General features: G+C 34.2%; 10 protein-coding genes across 10 annotated transcripts; 5 read left to right on the top strand and 5 right to left on the bottom strand.

Annotated features, from left to right (window-relative positions):
• Window positions 1–62: 62 nt before the first annotated feature.
• On the bottom strand, window positions 63–1,156 carry PPL_03739 (uncharacterized protein; the record flags this gene model as incomplete). Its single annotated transcript, XM_020574664.1, has 2 exons — window positions 63–928; window positions 1,147–1,156. The coding sequence occupies 2 exons, from the start codon at window positions 1,154–1,156 to the stop codon at window positions 63–65; spliced, it is 876 nt and encodes a 291-aa protein (XP_020435078.1).
• A 94-nt stretch (window positions 1,157–1,250) lies between these two features.
• PPL_03738 (glycosyl hydrolase) lies at window positions 1,251–5,140 on the top strand (the record flags this gene model as incomplete). Its single annotated transcript, XM_020574663.1, has 3 exons — window positions 1,251–1,263; window positions 1,682–2,927; window positions 2,995–5,140. 3 exons carry the CDS (start codon window positions 1,251–1,253, stop codon window positions 5,138–5,140), a joined length of 3,405 nt encoding a protein of 1,134 aa, XP_020435077.1.
• Window positions 5,141–5,414: 274 nt separating this feature from the next.
• PPL_03737 (putative exoribonuclease) lies at window positions 5,415–8,450 on the top strand (the record flags this gene model as incomplete). Its single annotated transcript, XM_020574662.1, has 3 exons — window positions 5,415–5,880; window positions 5,956–7,955; window positions 8,052–8,450. 3 exons carry the CDS (start codon window positions 5,415–5,417, stop codon window positions 8,448–8,450), a joined length of 2,865 nt encoding a protein of 954 aa, XP_020435076.1.
• A 70-nt stretch (window positions 8,451–8,520) lies between these two features.
• PPL_03736 (uncharacterized protein) lies at window positions 8,521–9,420 on the bottom strand (the record flags this gene model as incomplete). The annotated part of the gene is made up of 2 exons (XM_020574661.1): window positions 8,521–8,676; window positions 8,758–9,420. 2 exons carry the CDS (start codon window positions 9,418–9,420, stop codon window positions 8,521–8,523), a joined length of 819 nt encoding a protein of 272 aa, XP_020435075.1.
• A 127-nt stretch (window positions 9,421–9,547) lies between these two features.
• Window positions 9,548–16,233, bottom strand: culD (cullin; the record flags this gene model as incomplete). Its single annotated transcript, XM_020574660.1, has 12 exons — window positions 9,548–9,901; window positions 10,249–10,686; window positions 10,769–10,882; window positions 10,949–11,343; window positions 11,420–11,906; window positions 12,060–12,299; window positions 12,401–12,574; window positions 12,661–12,906; window positions 13,249–13,474; window positions 14,315–14,380; window positions 14,469–15,067; window positions 16,159–16,233. 12 exons carry the CDS (start codon window positions 16,231–16,233, stop codon window positions 9,548–9,550), a joined length of 3,414 nt encoding a protein of 1,137 aa, XP_020435074.1.
• Window positions 16,234–17,784: 1,551 nt separating this feature from the next.
• Window positions 17,785–20,427, top strand: PPL_03734 (pleckstrin domain-containing protein; the record flags this gene model as incomplete). The annotated part of the gene is made up of 2 exons (XM_020574659.1): window positions 17,785–19,602; window positions 19,684–20,427. The coding sequence occupies 2 exons, from the start codon at window positions 17,785–17,787 to the stop codon at window positions 20,425–20,427; spliced, it is 2,562 nt and encodes an 853-aa protein (XP_020435073.1).
• Window positions 20,428–20,632: 205 nt separating this feature from the next.
• PPL_03733 (dihydrofolate reductase) lies at window positions 20,633–21,223 on the bottom strand (the record flags this gene model as incomplete). The annotated part of the gene is made up of 1 exon (XM_020574658.1): window positions 20,633–21,223. The coding sequence occupies one exon, from the start codon at window positions 21,221–21,223 to the stop codon at window positions 20,633–20,635; it is 591 nt and encodes a 196-aa protein (XP_020435072.1).
• Window positions 21,224–21,580: 357 nt separating this feature from the next.
• PPL_03732 (uncharacterized protein) lies at window positions 21,581–22,009 on the bottom strand (the record flags this gene model as incomplete). The annotated part of the gene is made up of 2 exons (XM_020574657.1): window positions 21,581–21,820; window positions 21,893–22,009. The coding sequence occupies 2 exons, from the start codon at window positions 22,007–22,009 to the stop codon at window positions 21,581–21,583; spliced, it is 357 nt and encodes a 118-aa protein (XP_020435071.1).
• Window positions 22,010–22,324: 315 nt separating this feature from the next.
• PPL_03731 (NAD-dependent epimerase/dehydratase family protein) lies at window positions 22,325–23,627 on the top strand (the record flags this gene model as incomplete). Its single annotated transcript, XM_020574656.1, has 3 exons — window positions 22,325–23,107; window positions 23,172–23,216; window positions 23,517–23,627. The coding sequence occupies 3 exons, from the start codon at window positions 22,325–22,327 to the stop codon at window positions 23,625–23,627; spliced, it is 939 nt and encodes a 312-aa protein (XP_020435070.1).
• A 298-nt stretch (window positions 23,628–23,925) lies between these two features.
• trxE (thioredoxin family protein) lies at window positions 23,926–24,421 on the top strand (the record flags this gene model as incomplete). The annotated part of the gene is made up of 3 exons (XM_020574655.1): window positions 23,926–24,011; window positions 24,116–24,215; window positions 24,287–24,421. The coding sequence occupies 3 exons, from the start codon at window positions 23,926–23,928 to the stop codon at window positions 24,419–24,421; spliced, it is 321 nt and encodes a 106-aa protein (XP_020435069.1).
• Window positions 24,422–24,463: the final 42 nt, after the last annotated feature.

Here is a 24,463-nt window from a genome sequence, read left to right as displayed (position 1 = left end):
AAGAATGAGGTAATATTTAGATGATTTATCATTTAATTGGTAAAATATTTATTTTAAATGTGTTAAGTACAATCAGCTCTAACTCTTGCAAATTCAGCACCTGGATAGTAAGCGGGATCGAAATGTGCAGCGGGGACTTGTGGATGTCCTCCCATTGCCAATTTAATGTTCTCCATATAGTTGAACGATTTAAGATGATTTTTGAAACTTTGTTTCAGACCTCTTAAATAGGTTTTAATTCTTTTATTGGCAATATCTGGAGTATCCGTTGCAAGACCCGGTAAAACACCGGGTAGTTTCGATTCAAAGATCGCTTGTCGCTGTGCGGGATCTCCGATACCGTCGAGTGCATCTCTCGCTACGTACGATTCCTCCAGTTCTCTGGCACGATCTTGCGCGTCGACCAACCGAGCTTGTCTCGCCAGATCCAATGCATCACCGACTCTCTCGTGATTGTTGATGTCTCCGATCTTATTGGCGATGTCTTGGAATTCCTTACCGTAGCTCTTTGAAGTGTAGAGTGCATTATCCTTTAACCCATTGTTGTGAGCGTCTTGATTGCTTGGGTCGAAATCAACACCCAACCATTTATCTTTATTGTAGTGATTTCTCATCTCCGATTGGAGACCCAAGTTCTTTCCCCATTCGTCCAATACTTCGGTTACCTGTTCTCCGGTGGCTTGAGTTGCACTGGCATCGAAAACCCAATGACCATCGGCATTCTTTGAGATCGGGATATTTCCACCGGAAAACTCCACCTTGTTGTCCACGATATCATATTGAACAATAAAGTTACCGAGGACTTCATCAACATTAACACCGGGCAATGTTGCGAAACCTCCTTTCTTTGCTTCCATCTGAAGAATTACATCAAAAATTCCTCTTGAATTTACAGCAAACGTTGCATCAACAACATTTCCATAGTAAACTATTATTAATGACAGTAAGAATAAATTTAAAAAGATAATAATATTCTTTTTTATTAACATTATTATTATTATTATTATTAATATTTCTAATTTCTATATTATTATTTTTTAAAATTATAATAATAATAATAGTTTAATAAAAAAATAAAATATCAATAATAATATTATAAAATCAATAATAATAAAATTGATATCTTCTTTAATCAAAACTACTTACCATTTCCCATTAGTTTATTATAATTATGTTACAACCTTATATTGAACACTTATCATCATGACGAATATGATTTTAGAGTGGTGTTTGATCTTTAGATTATAGTAATGATCTATCAAAGTGTTTTATTGACATATTAAAATACAAGTTCAACACCCACCAGATCGTTGTAAATACCCAAATGATTTTTATTAAACACCGAACCAATCATATGAATAAGTAAAATGACCCCCCATTTTAGAAAAGATTAATAATAAAATGTTTTAAATTCACTAAACACTTTCTATTTTCCAAACTATTGTCTTATTGATTTTCATTCTTTATTTCAATATCCTTTTTTTTTTTGATAAAATCAAAGTTATTATTATTTTTAGTTATATATAAAGGTAACTAATTATTATAATTTTTCCAAATATTTTTAAGATTGAAAAATAATTCTATCTCATAATTCAAATATTAATAATTCATTTTTCTTCTCTAAAATAGGAAATGAAATTTATAAATATATATGGTTTAATATTTATTATTTTATTATCAGTAATTGCAAGGGAGGTGGAGGCTGCCTGTACAACCAAAAGGGTGGAGTCTGGAAATAGTTGTTGGAGTCTTGCAAGATCATGTGGTATTTCCGATAGCGACTTTTATAAATACAATGGTATCGGTTCCAATGGCGTTACAGAGAATTCTTTCTGTGGCTCATTGCAAGTAGATCAAATGGTGTGTTGTAGTTCGGGTGGTCTGCCAGATGCAGGTGCACCAAAGAACCCCGATGGTACATGTGTAACCGTTGCTGTCAAGTCTGGTGAGGGTTGTTGGGCTGCCTCCCAAAGATGTCCGACTCCCGTGACCACCCCACAATTCATGTCATTCGACGGTAATACCGATAAGGTTTGTGGAGCTTTGGCAGTTGGCCAACTTCTCTGTTGTGGTCTTGGTAAGCTACCGGATCTCTCACCAAAGATGAATGCCAACGGTTCGTGTGTTGCCTATAAAGTCCAGAGAGACGATTCCTGTTCTGTGATTGCTGGTAAATTCCATATTACTCCATATACAAAATTGGAGGATTTCAATTCTGATACATACCAATGGATTGGTTGTGGTAATGTACAACGTGAACAAACTATATGTATTAGTCCTGGAAAACCTCCATTGCCTACAATCAACTATGACGCTCAGTGTGGTGAAGCATCGCAAACTTTGGTAAAGGGAACCTATGCTGTACCCTCGAATGCAACGAACGCCGTTAGAAATGCTACATGTCCGCTTCGAGCATGTTGCAGTAGATGGGGATTCTGTGGATACGGTGAAGAGTTTTGTGCTTTCAGTACAACAAAGAATGTAGCTGGAAAACCAGTTAGAGGAACTGGATGTCAGAGTGGTGCTTGTGGTCCGCAAGGTTATCATTCAAACTCTGGTCCACCAAGTAGTTTCTTTAAAGTTGGATACTACGAAAGTTGGATTAAAAATAGACCTTGTTTAAACATGAGACCTTCGCAAATCGATACAAGAAACTACACACATGTTCACTATGGATTTGGTTTACTTGACAATTCATTCAAACCATATATCGATCCAAAGGATATCGATGTTTGGGGTCAGTTCAAAGCGTTGTCAGGTGTGAAGCGTATTCTATCTTTTGGTGGTTGGGGTTTCAGTACTGAGCCAGCAACCCAAAATATTATAACACAAGGTGTGATGACCGCTGCCAATCGTCAGAAATTCATTAGTAATGTTGTATCTTTTGTTCAAGATAACTATTTGGATGGTGTAGATATGGATTGGGAGTATGTATATTTCTATTTCATAAACATACATATAATTTACTAATACTACTTTTAATTATTATTAAAGGTATCCAGGAGCATGGGATATCAAAGGTACTACACATACCGATGATGATGGTTTAAATTATTTGGAATTCCTTAAAGGTCTGAGAGCTGCTTTGCCAAGCAAATACTCACTTAGTATGGCAGCTCCTGCTTCCTATTGGTATCTTAGAGCATTCCCCATTCAAGATATGGCAAAACTCTTGGACTATATTGTATTTATGACCTATGACTTTAGAGGTCAGTGGGATTACAATATTAAATATACTGGTCCCTATTTGAGATCTCATGTCAATTGGACAGAGACTGTCGATGCATTGGCAATGATTACCAATGCCGGTGTTCCTTCGAACAAGGTTCTAATGGGTTTGGGATCGTATGGTAGATCATTCCAACAAGTTGATCCAGGTTGTTCCGCACCAACTTGTCAATTCACTGCCAATGGTGCGTCGCCTGGAAAATGTACTGCTACACGTGGATACTTGGCACTGGCAGAAATTGAAGATATTATTGCACACGGTCAGGTTCGTTCTAAAGTATATGATGCGCTATCGGATTCTATTATTATGACCTACAATACCAACGATTGGATTGCCTATACCGATCAAGCAATTATGAAAAATCGTATTGCCAAAGCGAAATCGATGAATCTCCTGGGAACTGTGGAATGGGCAATCGATTTGCAAACTGCAACCACCAAGTATGGTGTACCATATAATCCAAAACCATTGGCAGACGATCCAAGTGCAGCATACAAAGAATGTCCAAAGGTAGATATATCATCTAAATCAATTAGTGATATCGTTAATTCCGCCAGCGATGACGATAGTTCTGATTGTGCTATCGAATATATGGCACAAAAGCTGAGAGATCTTACCAAGGAGGCGCTAGGCAAGATAGATCGAATGATAAACGGTGGACCACCTGTTACCAAAGGTCCAATCGATTCGATGGCTTTTGACAGTTGGTTACTTGCTCATCTCGATGATTATTTCAGTTGTCCAGGAAGAAAATCAGCCAGGAATGGATGTTCGGCTCTCCTGAAATGGGATAAACCAGATCAATTCTATAAGGATATCTATAATAACTTTAAGATTGAAAAGTTCCAGATTATTAATGGCACCTATCAAATTCCTCCCGATTGCTCGGATACCGTTCCAATTCGATGCACCAAAGCCAAAGAATACAAAGGAAATTTCCCAGTGATAGGTCCAGCAAAAGTAACCGATAGTACATTCTCCAAGGTGTTTGATGATATCTATGTACCACATATGCTCACCAGAATGACCGATGAATTCAACACCTGGATGTTCAAGCGAGACGGCAACTTCCTTACACCGACCCACATGGATAAATACTTTAAGTGCCCGGACGGTGGATGTACAATCGAGCAAGGTGATTGCGAAGGCAAATGTGAGAGTGGAAATATGGAGGTTAGAAACATGGATGATTTCATCAAGGCTGCCAGCGATGCTCTCAAGTATAATGTCACCAAAGATGACTTTGAGTATAAAGACTACACGATACACTATGAATACTGTGAGGCCAGCGATATTCCCAACAAACCTTGCATCAAGAGAAAAGCTACCATTGTCTACAACAAATACCCATATCTACTAAAGAGTGTGGTGTTCAATCCTGTCACTCTACTCGGTGATCTCAGCAAGATTAAAGAGATTTCCAAGTATATGGATGATTCTGTCAGTGGCGGATGGGAAGATCCATACGTGATCGTTGATACCGCAATGACTGTGACCATCGGTCTTCTGAATGCAGCGGAATCAATGGAATCGATCATGAACCAAGCTGCTGTGATCATTAGTAACGAAGAGGCAATGAAAGTACAGTTCCTATTTGATCTGATCGAGTCGTTCTTTATGATAGGTGCCTACACCATACCTGTAATCGGTCCTGTCATTGGTGCAACTTGGACGATATTGCCTATGGCTATCGGTGGTGAAAAGGATCCATTAGCCTGGATAGCTGCATCCTTTGATATTATTGATGGATTGGCGTCAATGATTAAACTAGGTAAAGGGTTCCGAGGTGCGCGGGATAATTTCTTGAAATCGCCAGGTAAATTCGCTACCTTCAAAGATGCTTATAAAGATGATCAAAGATTGAAAGATATCGAAAAGTTGGAATCGAAAGTATTGAAATGCTCAATATAAAATAAAATACATAACTATATTCTTTCAACTATAACTAATGATGAATGTATAATTTGTTTATTTTCAAAAAAAAAACAAATTTGAAGAATGTCTCTATTTATATTATAAATTTAATTAAAATAATATGATCATTTGTTACAAACAAGTTATATAACTTGTTCAGAAAAAAATTTAATAAAATTGAGATTCGTTCGTTTTTTTTTAATAAATTTTTACAAAATTCATCAAAATTTATATTTATTATTTATTATTTTATAGATAAATAATAATAATAATGTCACATTCAAATAAAGAATATTATAGAGCTACAAGAAGAGGAAAGATTATAAAAGTTGTTAGAGAAGTTTATTTAAGAGATGATTTGATATGTGGTCATCAGAAATGTCAGAGTTGTTTGGAGATAAAGAAACGATTGTATAGAACCGTTGAAGAACGTGAACGTGCAGAGAGTACCTACTCAGAGTTGACTGGTGAAGGTGATTCTCAAAAGATTTTGATTCTCGATACCAATGTTGTGCTTCATCAGATAGATCTACTGGAGGATCCGACCATCAAAAACGTAGTCATTCTCACAACGGTGCTAGACGAAGTGAAAAGTCAGAACTTCCCAATCTACAACAGACTAAGAGAGATCATTAAGAATCAACAACGCCAATTCTACGTATACTCTAACGAACATTCAAAATACACTGCAATCACAAGAGATAATGGTGAAACTTCAAACGATAGAAATGATAGAGGTAATCTAAACTAATCAATTATCATGATGTAAAATATATATGCTTGTATTTTTATTAACATTGATTGTTATTTAGCTATTCGAGTTGCAACGGAATGGTATAGAGCTCATTTGAAAAAGTTGAATGTAAATGTTTTGTTGGTGACAAACGATAGGGATAATTTGGCGAAAGCAAAAGCTTTGGGTTTGGATGGTAAAACTATTCAGGATTTGGTGATGGAGATGAGTGATGTCAATCCAAGTTTGGTCGATAAGTTGTCGTCACCGGATGATGACGATCATAGTAATAGCGTTGATGCAAAGAAGTTCCAGTTTGCTGAGCATCGACCGATGTCTTTGTTGACCGAGCAATTGAAACAAGGTCAGATCTATCAAGGTATCATTAGAACCGACCGTTCCAACTATTTAGAAGCATTGGTAAAGACTGATAGTCCACTGATGGAACAAGAGATTCTCATACAGGGTTTGGAATCGATGAATCGTGCGGTCGACGGTGATATTGTCGCCGTTGAACTGCTGCCGAAAGCAGAGTGGTCTCGACCATCTGGTGTTGTACTTCTCGATACTGAGGCGATTGAAGATGACGATGATTCAATTGCAAAGGATGCTAGCAGTGTCTCGACAGCGGTTGGCGACGGTCAACCCACTGGAAGAGTGGTGGGAATCATCAAGAGAAATTGGAAGCCATATTGTGGTGCCGTCGAATTTAAGGGTGATATCAATAGCGTCGTGACAAATCAACAACAGCAACTGTTGTTTGTTGCAATCGATAGACGTATTCCAAAGATTAGAATTAGATCGCGTCAAGTCAGCAGTGTTGTTGGCCGTCGTATTGTTGTGGCGATCGATAGCTGGGAGCGTCACTCTCGCTATCCAAGTGGACATTTTGTGAAGGATCTCGGTCCGCTCGGTGACCGTGAGACAGAGAGTCAGGTGTTGCTCTTGCAATTCGATATTCCACATCATCCATTTGGTGCGTCGGTGATGAAGTGTTTGCCACCACCCGATATTATGGATCATGTTAGTCCAGCCGATATGCTGGGTCGTCGTGACTTGCGTGGTGAATGTATATTCTCGGTGGATCCACCTGGCTGTACCGATATCGATGATGCTCTTCACTGTAAGCGACTACCCGACGGAAACTTTGAGGTTGGTGTCCACATTGCCGACGTCTCGCATTTCGTGAGAGAAGGCGCTGCTATCGATGAAGAAGCATCGCATCGTGGTACCACTGTATACCTTGTCGATCGTCGTATTGACATGTTGCCTGGCGAACTCTCGAGTAATCTTTGTTCGTTGATGTCCAATGTCGATCGTTTCTCATTCTCTGTGATTTGGAAGATGGATCCCAATGGAAATGTGTTGGACGTTGAATATACCAAGAGTTTGATCCGTTCAGTTGCATCGATGACCTACGAGCAAGCACAAATAAAGATTGACGATGCCTCTCAGAACGATATTGTTGCAACCAATTTGCGTTTGATGCTGGCATTGTCAAAGAAACTAAAGTCAAAGAGATTCGATGCCGGTGCACTCATTCTGGCGTCGCCACAAGTCAAATTCAAAACCGAGGAGGTCGGTGGTGATCCATCGGATGTCGAACTCTACCAGATGCGTGAAACCAATTCCATGATCGAAGAGTTTATGTTGCTCGCCAATATTTGGGTGGCCAAAAAGATTCATAAACATTTCCCTGGCTGTGCATTGCTGCGTCGCCATCCCACTCCGAAAGCATCGAGTTTCGAACTACTCTCGAAACTCGTCGAACAAAAAGGATTCGATTTCCGAACGGATACATCTAAGTTGTTGGCGGAATCTTTAGACCTCTGTGTCATTCCCGACGATCCATACTTTAATACCCTCCTTCGTATTATGACAACAAGATGTATGTTCCCAGCACAATATTTCAGTTCTGGATCGGTTCCATACGAAGAATATTTCCATTATGGTTTGGCATCGGAGATCTATACACATTTCACTTCACCAATTCGTCGTTATCCAGATGTAATCGTTCATCGTCTGTTGGCATCGGCTATCGGTGTAACTTCAGTCTCACTGAAAATGGACAACAAGACAGTAAGCAATCTCTGTGATAACTACAATTTCCGTCATAGAATGGCACAGTTTGCATCGCGTGGCAGTACCAATCTCCATACATTGATTTTCTTCAAGGGTAGAAAGACAACAGAGAACGCATATATTATTCGTGTAAAGGCAAATGCATTCGTTGTGTTGGTTCCACGTTATGGATTCGAAGGAACAGTCTACGTATCGGAACCAAATCAACCAACCAACTTTATCTATGACTGTACAAAGCAAACACTCTCCAATGGTAGCCTTACATTCCGTGTATTCGACATGGTTACCGTAGAGATCTTTGTTGATGACTCAAAAGCACACGATCAAAAGTTAATGATCAATTGTATAAATCCAGTACTTCCTAATATCAAACCGAAATACGATGTTGTTGAAAAAACCACCGCCACCAAAACACCAAAAGATGAAAAGAAAAAGAATACAACCAATTCTAAAGATTTAAACAACAGAAACCTAAAGAAACAAAAGTTATAAAATAAAATTGATTCTTAAAACAAAGAGAACCGATAATTTAAATATTTATTACAGAGTTGTTAATTTTAAATTATTGTGATATATGTCGATTTAATACATTAATTGACTCTGTTGAGTTTGGAAATAGATGATATTTATCTATTACTGATTGATAGGTGATTTTAGCTTTCTCTATAGGTATTTCTAGCGATTTGAGTAACCATTCAATCATTGTAGCATGATTACTCTGAAATAGAAAATCCACATGTTTGTCGAAATTGATTGAGTGTATGTCGCATTCTGGTCGGTTCACTGTTAACCATTTTACCATCTCAAGTGAACCATTATTAATAGAGTATGTTAAGGCCAGGCTGGAACACCCTTCAGTTCGATTGAAATGAAGCCATTTAACAATGTCAAAGTGGTTGTTCATCGATGCATAATCCATAGCTTTTTTTGTACAAGACTCTGTTCTATTTAGATGTAAATAAGATATAACATTAAGATATCCATTCTTTGCAGAATTGTCAATGGCCCAGGTGGTACATCCGACAGTAGTATTCTCGTGTAACCATTGAACCATTTTTATGTCACCATTGGAAGCAGCGAGATCCATTGACTCGGTAGTAGATTTTCCATTGGTATTCTTATGAAACCATTGCATCATTTGTAAATTACCGGTTTTAACAATTTCATCCAATATAAATTGACTATGTTTCTTTATTCCATTGTCAAACAACATTTCTATGATCTCTAATTGATTCTCTCTGACTGCAATATCTATTAGATTGTCTCCGTGTAAACTGACATCTTTTTTCAAATGCTGCCTATAGGCAGGGTTCTTGAGAAGATAATCGATAACATGAAGATGTCCACCTTTGATCGCACTGTGATACATATCATTTGAACCAATTGTGAACACTTTGTTCTTTGTAAGGTATTCTATCATGTCGATCCTCCCCATCAATGCAGCAGAATCATGGGCATTCATAGTTTGAGATGAAACAACCTGACTTTTTATCGCTTTCTTCAGGATATATTTTAAAAGTTTCATATTGCCAGAGAGTGGTGTGTATGCCAGTGCTCGATAAAAGTCCCATTTCATCCGTTTCGTAGATTTAAACTTTTTCAAAAGAATACTTGATGATGTTGAATCGATCAAACTGGCATGCCGCTACCAACATGTTGTTCAATGTATACTGGTTATCGAATGGATCGTAATAATCGATAAGATACTTTATCATCGGTAGATTTCCAACTCTGGTGGCAGTGATAAACAACAGGTTTGAATTGACCGTAGTACACTCCAAATTACTGTTACTCTTTGCTCCCTCCATAAACTTTTCAAACAAATTGAAATAATTATAGTATGCCATCATATAAGGATTTTTAATCATTTCATTGTATTTGAAATGTTTTGAACATCTATCATGAGAACAACATCGTTTTAATCTAATATGATCAAAAATGATCTTATTTATAAAATTATTATTTAATAGATATAAAAAAGTAGTTTTGTGCATGAATTAATAATGAATAAAAAAAAAGTTGGAAAGAATTTAAAAAATAGATATTTTCAAATTATCTTAAAATTAAATAAAATAAATCAAATATTAATTTCCACAATTAATTAATTTGTATTTTATTATGCCAAGTAATTATAAACCATTGGATTATTTGGATCTCTACCTAGATATTCTCTATCAATAAGTGATTCTATTCTTTTCTTTAAATCCATTGGCTGTGTGTTTGAAAGAACAATAAAAATGGTTATTAAATTAGTTAATAAATGAATAACATTTGTTTCAGAGGTACTTACCTTTGGTGAAAACTTGAGTTGTTGAATGAGTTCGGCAATCAAGAGGTTGTGAGTGAGTGACTTTCTGGCCTTCATGATTCTGACTACGGCAGCATCGATGTTTTGATGACGATCTTGAATGACACCATCGTTTGTCTTTTTGTTCTCTTCAACGGTCTCTTGTGATTGGATGGCATTGACCTTGATACGAACCAACTTTTGTGTGAAATCGTTGTTGAAAGAGAAGAGATCATCGGATTCGATCGACTTTGATTTAGTCTTTGATTTTCTATTGAGTATTCTTGTCTTTGAGCTCGTCAATGGTTTAATATTCTTTTTGAGTGTTTCCTCTTCTATACCGGTCAACTCTTTGATCTGTGTAAATGTCAATTCATCTGCATTATTAAATTGATTGAGAATGAGTGTCTGGAATAAAGATACATATAATTCTTTCTTTCCCTATAATTTGTTTAATATTATAATTATTTTGTTAATCTATTTTCTTCTTTAATAATATTTAATATTTAATAAAATAACTTACAGATGGGAAAGTAGCTTTCAGAATACAATGTGCCAATGGATTTTGCCATAACAATTTTCTGTTACTATACTTTTTGGTGTAAAACTGTGTGAACAACTCTTGTTGTTCTACGAACTATATAATTAGAATTCAAAGCGTTAGTAATGATTATTTATATATTATCTATTGTGATTATCTTACCTCTTTTGGTAATAATGCTTCCATTGGAGTATAGGTTGGCCAATTACCAGCGGTAAGGACGAAAACATTGATAGTAATGGGAAGTGATGTTGATTGTTTAAAATTTTGCATGATTTCCTCTGATAGTTCAATGTCCTGGAACATTCCTTCGAGTTTCTGAGTGAATGTGTTTCCACACTCTGCTCTTAGCTTTGAAACCATTGACTTTTCTGCGTCGATCGATGTAGACTTTTCCAACAACAAACGTCTAGATAAATCAATCTTGTAGAATGCCTCAAACACATCCTTTCCTTGAATATATCTAAAGAGAATCAATGCCTTACTTAATGTATCCTCCAACTCGTCCTCTGTCATTCCTTTATTACCTGATCTCAACTTTGAATCAATATATTTAGCTAAAGTATAAATTGAAATAGAATTAGAAATGTTTGTTTAACTATCTATCTATCTATCTATATTATATCAACATACCAATTAACTCTGCTAATCTATTATCACCTTTGTTCATAAAGTTCTCGAATGACTCTTTGAGTGAGTATGTCATTAGGTCGGACTTTTGATAGGATACGCTTAGGATTACATCCAACTTTGATTTGAATGCAATGAGATCTTGAATGAGTGTCGATTCCTTCTCGGTGTCGGTGACCATTGCCAAACCAGTCTTTTTGATATAGTTAGACCAGGCAGTCTTGAGTTGTTGGAGTACACCTACTCTTGCCAATATACTGTACATCAACTGCAAGTCATCGATACGATTCAAATCGATTAGCTGATCGAATCCCTTTGCAATCAATGCATTACTGTGTCGCTCGATCAAATGCTTCTCGACCATAGCAACAATCAACTTTCGGGTGACAACATCGAGATATCTCAACGATCTATCGTATTCCTCGTTCAATCTCGTCTGTACATGTTTGAGATATCTCGGTAGCTCGTAGTCTACCACCAACCTATTACCCTCATTATAATAATAGGTACTTGTCTCCGAAACCAAATCCTTTTCAAATATATCGTATATCTACACAGTAATGTTTATCATTAAATGATAGTTAGTTAGTTAGTTTAATGTTGTATTATTCTCACATGAGAAGCAATATCGATTTAAACTTACATGCAATGATTTCATCATTTTAATTAAACTCGATAGTAAATCTCTGTTGACAGTCTCACCGTTTCTCTCGCTTTCAATCGATACCAATAGACCACCCTTTAACTTTCTATCCAACTCTGGTGTGGATAACAATGTCTCTCTGAAATAATGTAATCCTAGATCCCATATCGATTTTACAGTGTTTGCATTCTGAATAACATAGGTTCTATCTAGAGTAAGGAATATACTCATAATAAGAATCTATTATATAACAGACAGACAGACAGATAATAATATATTAGTTAATCATAGTACTTAAGACAAAAGTCTATTATTATTATTATTTTGCAACAAACACATACTAAATTATTTGAGTGATCTTTCCAACATGTATTTAATAAACCTAGATAATCGACGAGATCGGATGTCGAACCAACTAGACTCTTCAATGAATGCTTCACATGCTTTTCAATGAGTTCTGATAGTTTCTTATATAAATTCGTTGCATTTCCTGATAAACATATATTCTCCACCATCTATAGCAATTAATTAAAAGTTGATTGATATTAGATTGATATTAGATTGATTAGACTGACTAGATTGTTTATTATAACTAACATACTCTATATAAATCCTCTAAAGTTAATTGTATAGATAGTTTCATATGTATACAGTTAACAGCATTCTCTAACTGCAACCAAGATTCACTCTCATAGTTATCAAATGAATTGGTAACAGTCTTTAGATTCTTGATAACCAATTTCTTTGGAGCACTTCCACCGATACCACGTGATCCCGGTGCAGATGACATTGGTGCAGTTGTCTTTTTATGATTCATCTTTACTTTATATTGTTTATTTTGCTTAATCTAAAATAGAAAATTAAAATAAATAATATAAATTAAATAGATAATATGAAATGATTGGTGATAATTTAGTTTATTATTAAAAAAGTTTAAATTGAAGTCAAAACTAATTGTTTGAACTTGTTTTTTTTTTTTTTTAAAAGCAATAAATTAAAGAATTTTATTTTTATTTAATTAGATTTTATTATTATTATTGATTAATTATAATTTATTTCTTGATTTATCTCATTCAGTAATAGGTTTGTCAATCAAACTTGACTCATTGATATTTTTAGATTGACTAATTTAACAATACATAATTTATTTATTTATTATAATAATAGTTTATAATTTTTGTTAATTGACAATTTGTGTACAAAGATTTTGTTGTTGTTGTTGTTGTTGATTTTGTTGTTTGTGTTCAAGTTGTGTTGTTGTATCGTTATCATTCTTTGAAGTTGTCATTTTCAAAATTAGTTCAACTAGATTCGGTCTGAATGGCTTTGATATAAAGACATCACCACCAGCTTCATCATCTTTTTCGATGTATCTGTTGTTTGATGCGTTCGAACGTAACGTTGATTCGTTGCCACTACAGATAATGATGGGTGTTCGCTTTCGATTGGTTGTCTTTTCAAATTGTCGGATCATTCTAATCGAACTGAGACCATCGAGAATCGGCATGAATATATCCATCATGATCAGCACAAAGAACGGTGTCTCACAGAACATCTCGAATGCCGACTTGCCATCGGTCGCAATTCTAACATCAAAGTTTCTTCTCTCCAATACGCTTTTGACCATCCTCGCTTGAAACTTCTCGTCTTCGCCCAACAAGATCAGCGGATAATGTTCTTGCTTCTCGATGATCGAATTCCTAAGAGACGAACAATTCAAACGCTGTTGATTACTGCTGTTAATGGTCAGCCCATTGAATGATTTATAGAGTTCCTCGAGATCGATGCACTGAATGTCCTGCTGTGTGAGTTTGGCACGACGGTTGTACGTAGTGGTGATGTAGAGCTCGGTGAGCTGCGGTGCCGGATAGAGACAGAGCGCAGACTCTGAAGTGAGATTGTTTGATTCTCTTAGATCGAGTGATGTTATACGCTGTTTGAGTGGCGACGCCGAGAGATGCTTGAAGAATATCGGTGTCAGTCGGTTGTATCGGATCGCCAGTGATTTCAGTGCTGTCATGCCAAAGAGTGTTTGTCCCACCGATTGGTCGTCGATGAAACAGAATGAGAGATCGAGATGTTCGATCGTCTTGTTGTGTGCGAGCGATCGAATAGAGTCTTCCTCTTGCAACGCTGTGCAATGACTGAGATAGAGCTGACGCAACTTGGGCAGTGACGATACACACTGAATGCCATCGGACGACACATAATGACACTTGTTTAACTTTATACACTCCAACTGCTTCATGAAATACAACATCGACAGATCATCGTTGGTTACATTCGTCTTTGATAATATCAATTCTTTAATATTAACAAATCTATTAAACAATCTACAAGATTATTAATTTAACATAAGTTATTTTTTCTTTAATAGTATAGTTAAGTTATGTTTGTGTTTTTACATACAAAAAGTTATCTGGTATCATAGAGATACATCCACGAACATTAAGATACTCTATCGATTTAAAAACAGACTGGTTGAAACTTGCAATGAACGAACCATCTAATAATGTGCAATGTGATAACTTTAACGACTTTAAAGATCGTTGGAAATGCTTTAGCAATCTCGATAATATCTGGTCATTTAACATCGATATACCAGATAATGATAATTGACTTAAACTATTACATATACTATATAAACTATTATTATTACAAATATTATTATTATTATCGTTACTTTTATTATTATTATTACAATTATTATTATTATTATTATTATTATTTAATAAATCTAAATAGTTTGACCATTGGCTTAGATTTATAAGTTCTTGATTTCCAAGATCTAAAGACTCTATGGAGTACAGTGATAGATATTCTAGGAATTGATTATTAAGTGGCCATTTTTCAATCTTTTGAAGCATCGTCAAAAGATACTCTATCAAATCCAATGGTAATATTTGATTATAGCTCAATACATTTAAATTGCCATCTTTAATCAACTTTACTATTTTCAATATACAAATATCTTTCAAATCCAACATATTTCCTATAAAGATAGATATCTAAAATAATAATAAACTGTTCTATATAATATAATAATTATTATTATTTATATATTAATAAACTAACAACTACTTAAATTTAAAAACTAATTTATTACTACTTACTTACTTTATATAATTATTTATTTATTTCCTATTCTTTTACTTTTTCTTTTTGATTTTCGTTTAAATATAATGTAATTGTTGTTGTTGTTGTTGAGTCGTTGCTTTTTGTGATGTTTATTTATTGCTGTTGTCACACAGACAGTTTGCAAATGAGATGAATAAAGATAGATATCTATAATAATACAGTGAGTGTTGTTGTTGTAATTTAATCTTTCCAAATATATTGTGAGTGTATTGTTTTTTTTTTTTTTTTTGACAAAAATGGAACGAATTATTAATCAATTTAATTTGAGAATTTAAAACTCTTAATTAAAAAATGTGAAATCAAGATATTTATTATTTTTTTATATAAATAGATAATTATTTTATTATTGTTTTTTAAGTTGATTCGATTGAGTAGATAGATAGTTATACACTATTTATTTATTTATATATATCTAATTTGAATAGTGAGAAATAGCGTACTTTAAAATATTATAATATTAAAGTGAACAAAAAAAGGATAAAAAGTAAGTAAAGCTTTTCAAAAAATAAAATTTTGAGATAAAATTTATAATAATTAAAAGGGTCTACAAAATTGAGATTAATGATGATCTATTTATAATATATTGTATTACCTTTTAAAGTAAAAAAAAAAAAAAAAGGTTTAGAAATTAAAAACTTTTTTACCCCAAATTACACAAATTTTTGCATGATTCTTTCTATTTTCGCAATACAATGAAAATCTGATTGGATAATACTGTAACAGCCTTGAAATCTTAACATGCCCACCTCGAAAAAACCACCAAATATTAGGAAATCATTTTATATTCCTATTGGTCAAAATGATGACAAGACTTGTCAATCATTGGAAATTACAGGTTGTTTCTACATTTTCATTGTAATGTTGTTCTCATGTTCTAACTTATTACTTACAAGTATTATAATACGAGATACTTACTCAAAAAATAAATTAATTAAAGATTTTGTTTATTGGTGACACTAACTGTACGAATTGTAATGACGTTAGTATTTGAAATGTGGCATTTTTCACTAAGTACTTCTTTGTTTAAATACACCATTATAATATTTTGTATCACTTTCTAATATTAACCAGAATTTGAAAACTATAATCTGATTTGAACATAGTACACCTGTCAAAGAATCTTTGATGTTTTTTCATGTATTAAAAAATAATAGTAGAATGAAAATACTCCTAAGAATAAATATTGATTCTAAAGACTTGATTAATTCCATTTATTGTTTTGTTATTTAAAGTTTGATTTTAAATTTTAAACAAAATAAAAATTAAAAACTAAAGATAAAGTTACAAAGAAATCTTAAAAAATATTGATTTGTAATTAATAAATATGCCAATATTCCAAGTTTGAAAAAAAAATGCTCGAATGTTTCATATGAGTTAACCTTTAATAATACTACAGTAGAAATGATTCATGTTGCTGCTGTGATCTAACTAATGATATTGTCTATGAACTCTATTCTGCTCCAACTATTGAGAGATTTTCTTTTCGTAATTATTCTTGAAGGACCAATTCTGATTTTCAAAGTCTTAATAGAACATAGAATCTACAAAAAAATAATTGAAGTTTTTCAACAACTAGAAAACAATCTTACTCTTTCCCTATCTTTTAACTATCCTCTCTAAATACTTAATAACAATGAATGACATTTTTTAGTTTCTAATATTCATCATATTATTTTTCAAAATTGGACAGTAAAACAAGCGAGAAAGCAAATAACGTTATTTAAATATGATCAATATTGAATTTCATGTTTACCTTTTGGATTAATTAAAAAAATGAATTTTTTTTTTTGGATACTCTTGAAATGGTTTTATTTTGTTAACTACACCACAACTATAGTTGTGTAGAGGGCACTGGTTTTTTTTTTCTCATAATGTGTTTTAAAAAAAAAAGATTAATGGGTTCAAAAATCTCAATGAAATCACGTTTTGGAAACCACAAACAAGAATAAATTTAAATAAAAGTTTGTTGTGACAACGTTGTCAATCATTCCAAAATTCATTAAACTGCTCCGCTATTTTATTGATTTGAATTCGATCTATTCTCATAGCATTTTTCATTCTCATAACAATCAAACAACACTCTTCTTCTCAACTTCAACCAACCAATAGATCTTCTTCAAAAAACACAATTCACACCTCACCAATCATCATTATCGCCCTCAAAACATTTATTGCAAAGATAGAAATTTCAAAGACATTATTATTATCAAAACAATAATAATTAATCATCCAACAATTAATAATCAAATAGAATCTTTTTCTTTATTCCACCAATCAAACAATTAATTAAAGACAGAGAAACAGTTTTGCTTTGCTTTTTTTAATTTTTATTTTTTGTATTATTATTCATTCCTGTTCATTCACTGTCGTGTATGGATAGTTTATTTCATCCCTCACCGATAATATATATTGTAACATTACTTAATGATTGATCTACCACTACTATTTCAATCAAAAGATTTATTTAAATTTTAATTTCACCTTATAAACTTTCCATATATACTATTGTTTATTTATTATTTTTGTATTTGTAATATTACCTTTTAAATTATTATTTTTTTTTCAAACATATATAATCTTTTAGAAAATGTCAGAGTCATCGTGGTTAGGTATCTGGGAGGGAAATGAAGATGATAACAATGATAAAGGTATTGATTTAAAGAGAAATATTGGTGATTGGACATCTTTTATGTTTGCAATGGATGAAGAAGGTGGACAAGAGTTGCATCGTTCATTATCTAGCTTCAAATTGGGTGGAGACGGTATGCCTTTTACAAGTGCTGGAAGTATGGCTGATCGCCAACACAAGTTATCATTGGAACAGATTCAACAACAGCAACAGCAACAGCAACAACAACCATCACTTCAACAGAGATCAAGATTCAGAGGTTCAGGAGGTTTCAATTCTCCACCAAGTTTTGACCGCCAAAACTCCTCTGGATCGGGCAGTTCTCAATCTTCATTCGTTCCAGAACGCAAGAATTCAGGTGGTATTCAAAACGGTATTGAGAGAAAGAACTCTAGTGGCTCCAATAATTCATCGCCAAGAGTAACCACCAATTCCACCTCGGTTCCAAAGATTAGAATTCCAGGATTGTCAGGTGCCATCAGTGCGGGTGGACTCAACATCGATACCGCCGATATTTTCCAACCGGCTTCACCTTCCTCACCCATTCCAACCACGCCATCCAGACAATCGAATGGATCGAACCAACACAGTCCTGTCTATGGATCCACTCCAGTGGCTGCATCGCCACCACTCTCCTCATCACCATCGTCCGAGAAAGATTCATTCTTTAACTTTTTCAGAAAGAAGAAATCGGAAGGTATGGCTCATCCAAACTCAAACTCTGGTGGTCCAGGTGGAAAGCGTTCCAGTATACCATCGCTAACACTAGATACCATCTCCGATGTCTCTAGTGTATCCTCGTTTGAACCGACATCGCCACGCGAAGTTTCACTCAACCAATCGATAGAGGAACCTTCACTCACTCAATCGTTGCACTCTGACAAGATTATGGAGGGTTGGTTAGAGCGATCCAGTAGTAGAACATCATGGAAGAAACACTGGTATATTCTCAGAGGCAATTGTCTCGAGTACTATAAAGGTTGGTGGGAAGACAAACCCACAGGAAACAACGGCAACCAACCATCCACTCCTCGTGGCGATAAGGAGAAAGAAAAAGATAAGGTCAAAGAAAACAGAATCACATTGAACTATTGGTTTACACTATCGAAAATCACATTTGAAGATGGTAAACATGTATTCTCCATCAACCATTCGTCGGAAGTTGAAAAGGTAAAGGCAAAGCTATTGAAATTCCGTTGCGATGACGAAGCAACTGCCAAGAAATGGGTTATTGAATGTGAGTCGGTTATTAAGCGCAAGAAAGAGACAACCGTTACATTGAGACCTTTGTTGGCTGCCGACCACAAATTGCCAGGTGGTCGTAGAGCAACCGTTGCTGCGCCACCTACATTCCTTCCGAATGGAGCACCATCGAAAACCGTCTACATTCCATCAGAGTTACTGGAGGATTTGGAACCCGATGAAAAGAAAGTATTGGAAACCGTTAAACTACTTCTCGAGGAATTCTCACCTGCAGCTTTGCCACCCGATGAAAAACCATCGACCTACCGTAATAAACCTAGATCGACCGATGGATTCTATCGTATTCTCTCGTTGGACGGAGGAGGTCTGCGTTCAGTCATGGTATGCGTACTCATTGAGCGTATTGTCAAGCGATATCCAACCTTTTTAGACTTTGTAGATGTATTCACAGGAACTAGCGCAGGTTCAATCGTTGCAGCAGGTTTAGCCGCTCAATATCCACCAAAAGGTACAAGAAGAGTATTAGAATTGACAGCACTACCTGTATTTGGTAAAAAGAGACCTGGATTCAATGTAATTATCTTTAAATATTGTTGTTAAAAAATAACAAACAAAATTCTAATTGAATCTCTCTCTTTCTTTTTTTTTTTCTAGATGGGTAATGCAAAATTCTTTAATAGATTGTTGAGAGCATCTTGTTATGTATTCTTTCAAGATAAAAAGTTTTATGAAATGCCAAGAAAGTTGGTAGTTCCTGCATTCCAGCTGGACAGTCACTACCCTCCACAGGCAGAGCCATACGCGCCAAAAGATAGAAGATGGATGCCACAAGTATTCCATAATATCGGAAAGTGTGACGATTGGCTCACTCAAGAGGTGGTGAGCGATGTGTTGCTGCGTTCCGGTTCGGCACCAACATTCTTCCCTTCGTACCAGGGTTTCATCGATGGCGGTGTTTTCTGTAACAATCCGGGCATGGCAGCACTCAGCTTGGCGATGTCACCGCAACTCGATAACATCCCATCGTCCAAGATCATTTGTTTCTCACTGGGAACCGGTCTGTCGCCACACTACATGGAGGGTGGACCAGACTATGACTGGGGACTCTTGAACTGGGCACCGAAACTAGGTAACCTCTTCATGGGTTCACAAGTCGATTTCCTCACACAGCTCTGTGAGAATATTCTAGCGGAGAGATACCATCGTGTCAATCCACTACTAGGTACACACACATCAATGGATGATCCCAAACTTGTCAGTGAACTTGCTACTCTTGCCAACGAAGTTGATCTCACCAAAACATTTGAATGGATTGAAAAGCATTGGTTCCCATCAAACGTAGAAAATCCTAAAGTTTCATCACCAAGAGATAATCAATCAACTACATCATCAAACTAAAACTATCATTACATATATATATATATATATATACATATAATTTTCAAATTTACACAATGTTATTTATTAACTTTTTTTTTTCAACTAAAGCAGATACTAAAAAAACCTACTTTAAATATAATATATATAATAAAGAATGTAACAATATTATTATTTTAAAAATATAGTTTATTAATAATGTTCGGTCGGTTTGTTTATTTGTTTGTTAGTTATTGGTAGATCTTTGATAATATTTAATTGTGAAATCATATTGATGAGTATCATCTTTACTGTGTTTAACTTGGTTTACTACATCCCAGTAGTGATTGTTTCTGTCTTTGTTGGGTTCGTCTTGGTGAGGGAATAGTCGGAGATGAGTGTCACCTTCGACATGTGCTTCGACGTGCGTGATGATCAACTCTGTTGCCAAGTATAGTGAATCTTCGTAGATACGTCTGCCACCAACGATGAACACCTGGTCACCGCTATAGTCATCGAGCATCTTTAGTGCATCTTCGATTGAAGAGGCACGACTCAGATGTCCAATTCGCTCCTCCATTACATTGCCATGTTTGTCAAGCAGTGAACTATCTCTTGTAACAACGATTGTGTATCTGTCTGGCAGAGGACGATCCTCTTGCTCATAGAATGTTCTCTTTCCCATGATAATAGGATAGTTTGTAGTAGATCTATTGAAATGCTCCCAATCTTTAGGCAGAGACCAAGGTAGCAAACCATCTTTTCCAATCACATAATTTGTTGATACAGCTGTAATAATCGATATATTCTTTTTCTTATTATTCATCATCATCATCATTATAATTTCAATTTAAATAAATACACAATAAATTGTATTATAATACAATTATACACAAATGATAATATACAACAACACAAATAAATTAGATTCAAAAGATATTTTTTAAAAATAAAAAAAAATGACAAAACAGAAACGAATCTTTCTAGAATGTAAAGAATGTTCTGTTGTAGAATGAATTAATTTTGTTTGTTTGTTTGTTTTTATAGAACTATCATATAATAATAGTTATACTAGTTTTATTTATATGAAACTATTATATTCTGTTATGTTATGTTATGTTTTGTCGATTTAAATGATTGATTGTTTGATTATTATATACAGTAAATTATATATATATGTGATTATTGTTATTATTTATTGTTGTTGTTGTTGTTGCTTTTCATTTGTCTTTTGTGCAACGATTTTATCTTGTTCCTTACGAATTTGATATCTATTTAAAAATTGTTGGTGTTTCTCTTCACGTTGTTGTTGCATTTGCTCTTCGATTCCTTGATTAGCAGCCAATCTTTGTTCTCTCTTGATTGCAGCCTCTCTAATCATATTTTTTACATCTTCAGGTGCATGTAACTCTGGTGGATATACTACAAATTGATACTATTATTCAAAAACAAAGAAATATAATTAGATATACAATTTATATTTAAAACTTCATATTTGATATGTTACTTTTTTAATTAAATTATTCAATCTATCGTTATCTAGAATATATAAAGAACAACTTATTGGCATAATAATATAAACTGCAAACTTAAAGTATTCTAAACCTCCCCATTTCTTTACCATTTTTAAGTAATTATCTATTAAAATGAATGATCAACACAATGATTAACACTTTTTCGAAATCTTATTAAAAAAAAGATAAAAAACAATTTAAAATTTCACACACATATCATAATCTGTCAAACAAAATTATTTCATATTAAAATGGGTAGTTGGCAAATTTGTAAGCCCATTGGTTTAAAATTATTTAAATAATTTAATTGATTGTTAAATTTAATAAAGAATGTGGTTAAAATTAAAAATCAATAATAATTAAAAAATGATATTATTATTATTATTATTTTAATTGTTTTATATAAATAAACAAAGTTTAGTGAAATGGATAAAAAAGAAAGTGTAATTATTACTGGAGGACAAGGTTTCATTGGAAGTTGGGTCGCCAAACTATTGCTAGATGATCAGAAATACAATGTTGTTGTTGTAGATGTTAAACCAGACTTGCATATCCTGAAACAAATCATGTCGGATTCCGATATTAAATTGTTGGAATTCGTGTATGTAGACATTGCCGATACAAAGTCGGTAAGTGAGTTGGTGCTGAGAGTAAGACCGTCGTTCATCGTTCATCTTGCAGGCCTACAAATCCCAACGTGTAAAGTGAATCCGATACTCGGTGCCTCTGTCAATGTGATTGGAACACTCAATGTCTTTGAAGCGGTGCGCCAACTGCAAGCCACCAAACAACAGAGTTGCTGTTGTCCTGTGATCTACGCCTCCAGTGCCGCTGTATCCGGACCGAGTGAAGACTACGACAGCAGCGCACCAGTCTCTGACGATGCTCATCATGCACCTGTCACTCACTACGGTGTATTTAAGCAGGCTAACGAAGGTGCTGCGCGTGTCTACTGGCTCGACCACAAGATTCCAAGTGTAGCGCTACGTCCTTTCACAGTGTACGGTGTGGGTCGAGAGGTAGGAATGACAAGCGCGCCAACAAAAGCGATCAAAGCAATGGTTCTTGGTCAAGATTATGTCATTCCATTCTCTGGCGATATCTGTATAAACTATGTGGAAGACATCGCCAGGTTGTTCATTAACTTGGGTCAATCTCCAAACGTCCAAGGTGCGTACACCTGCAATATCAAAGGTGATACTCTCGATGTAAAGCAATGGGTTGAGTTACTGAAATCCATCGATTCTTCCAACAACAAAATTTCCATTGAAGGTACTAAACTACCGTATCCCATTAACTTTAGTGAAGAAACACTTTGTAAATTACTGGGTGGTGTAAAAAGCATCGAAACAACACCCCCGAAAACTGGAATAGAAACAACTTACAAACTATTCAAATTGTTGAAAGAAAAAGATCAATTGTTTGCTGACAAATAATTGAAATAGACATTAATAATAGAAATAAATTTAAATTTATATCTATTGATTGAGGTAGTTATTTTTGATGTTTATTTTCCCACTTTATTTTCTTAGTATGAAAAAAGATAAAATTTATAATAATTATAGCTGTTTACTAATATATATCTGAGCATTTCTTATCTTTAATAAAAATAAAAAGGATATAATATATCCACCAATTGCCAAACTTCCAGATGTTCTGTCGACAATCATAACCTTTAAAGGAACCACTCAAATTGGTATCTACATGGGTGGTAGCCACCAGCTATGAAGATTTGTAGAACAAATTACAATCTGCTTAAAATTATTAATATATTAAATAAATATATTTAATTTTAACAAATATTATGTAATAATTATTATTATTCAATTTTTAATTAAAAAAAAAATTTTAATTAAAAAAAATTAAAAAAATGCTCAGAATCATGTTCGATCAAAAAAATTTTCTTGAACTTGATAAAAAAAGAAATTTTTTTATAATTAAATCATTATTTTTAACTTTTTTAAACACAAACAAATTTTTTTATTCATTTTATTTTATTTTTTACCTTTACAATAAATATATAAAAATGGTATATCAAGAACCAAAGAACGGAGCTGATTTGGCTGCTATCATCAACAAAGGTGGTAAATTGATTATTTACTACACTGCCACGTATGTATATATAAATATATATCTTTGGGACTTTGTTCATAGCTATAACAATGAACTAATTAATGTTTTATTATTATTTATTATTACTATTATTATAATTATAGCTGGTGTGGTCCATGCAGAATGATGGCCAAACCATTCTCTGATTTATCTGATCAATATCAAGGTATCACTTTTATCAAGGCCGATATCGACGCTTGCTCAGTAAGTACCTTGAATTTAGTGACTCAACTATTATAATATACTAATCAATTCACTTTTAATCTAAAATATAGGAATACCCACCAGTTGCCAACATCTCTGGTGTACCTGCCTTTTTCGGATACAACGGTACTACTTTAATTGGTAACTTTGCTGGTGCCAACCAAAACAGTTTGAAGGATTTGTGCAACAAGGTTCAATCTGCTTAAATTATGTCAAATAAACAAATTTACTTTTTTTTTTAAAAAAAA

Source organism: Heterostelium album (genome assembly GCF_000004825.1).
Source record: "Heterostelium album PN500 unplaced genomic scaffold PPL_contig8, whole genome shotgun sequence".
Classification (NCBI taxonomy): Eukaryota; Evosea; class Eumycetozoa; order Acytosteliales; family Acytosteliaceae; genus Heterostelium; species Heterostelium album.
Note: the sequence above shows the minus strand (reverse complement) of the source record. Positions and strands in the feature narration are given on the sequence as shown.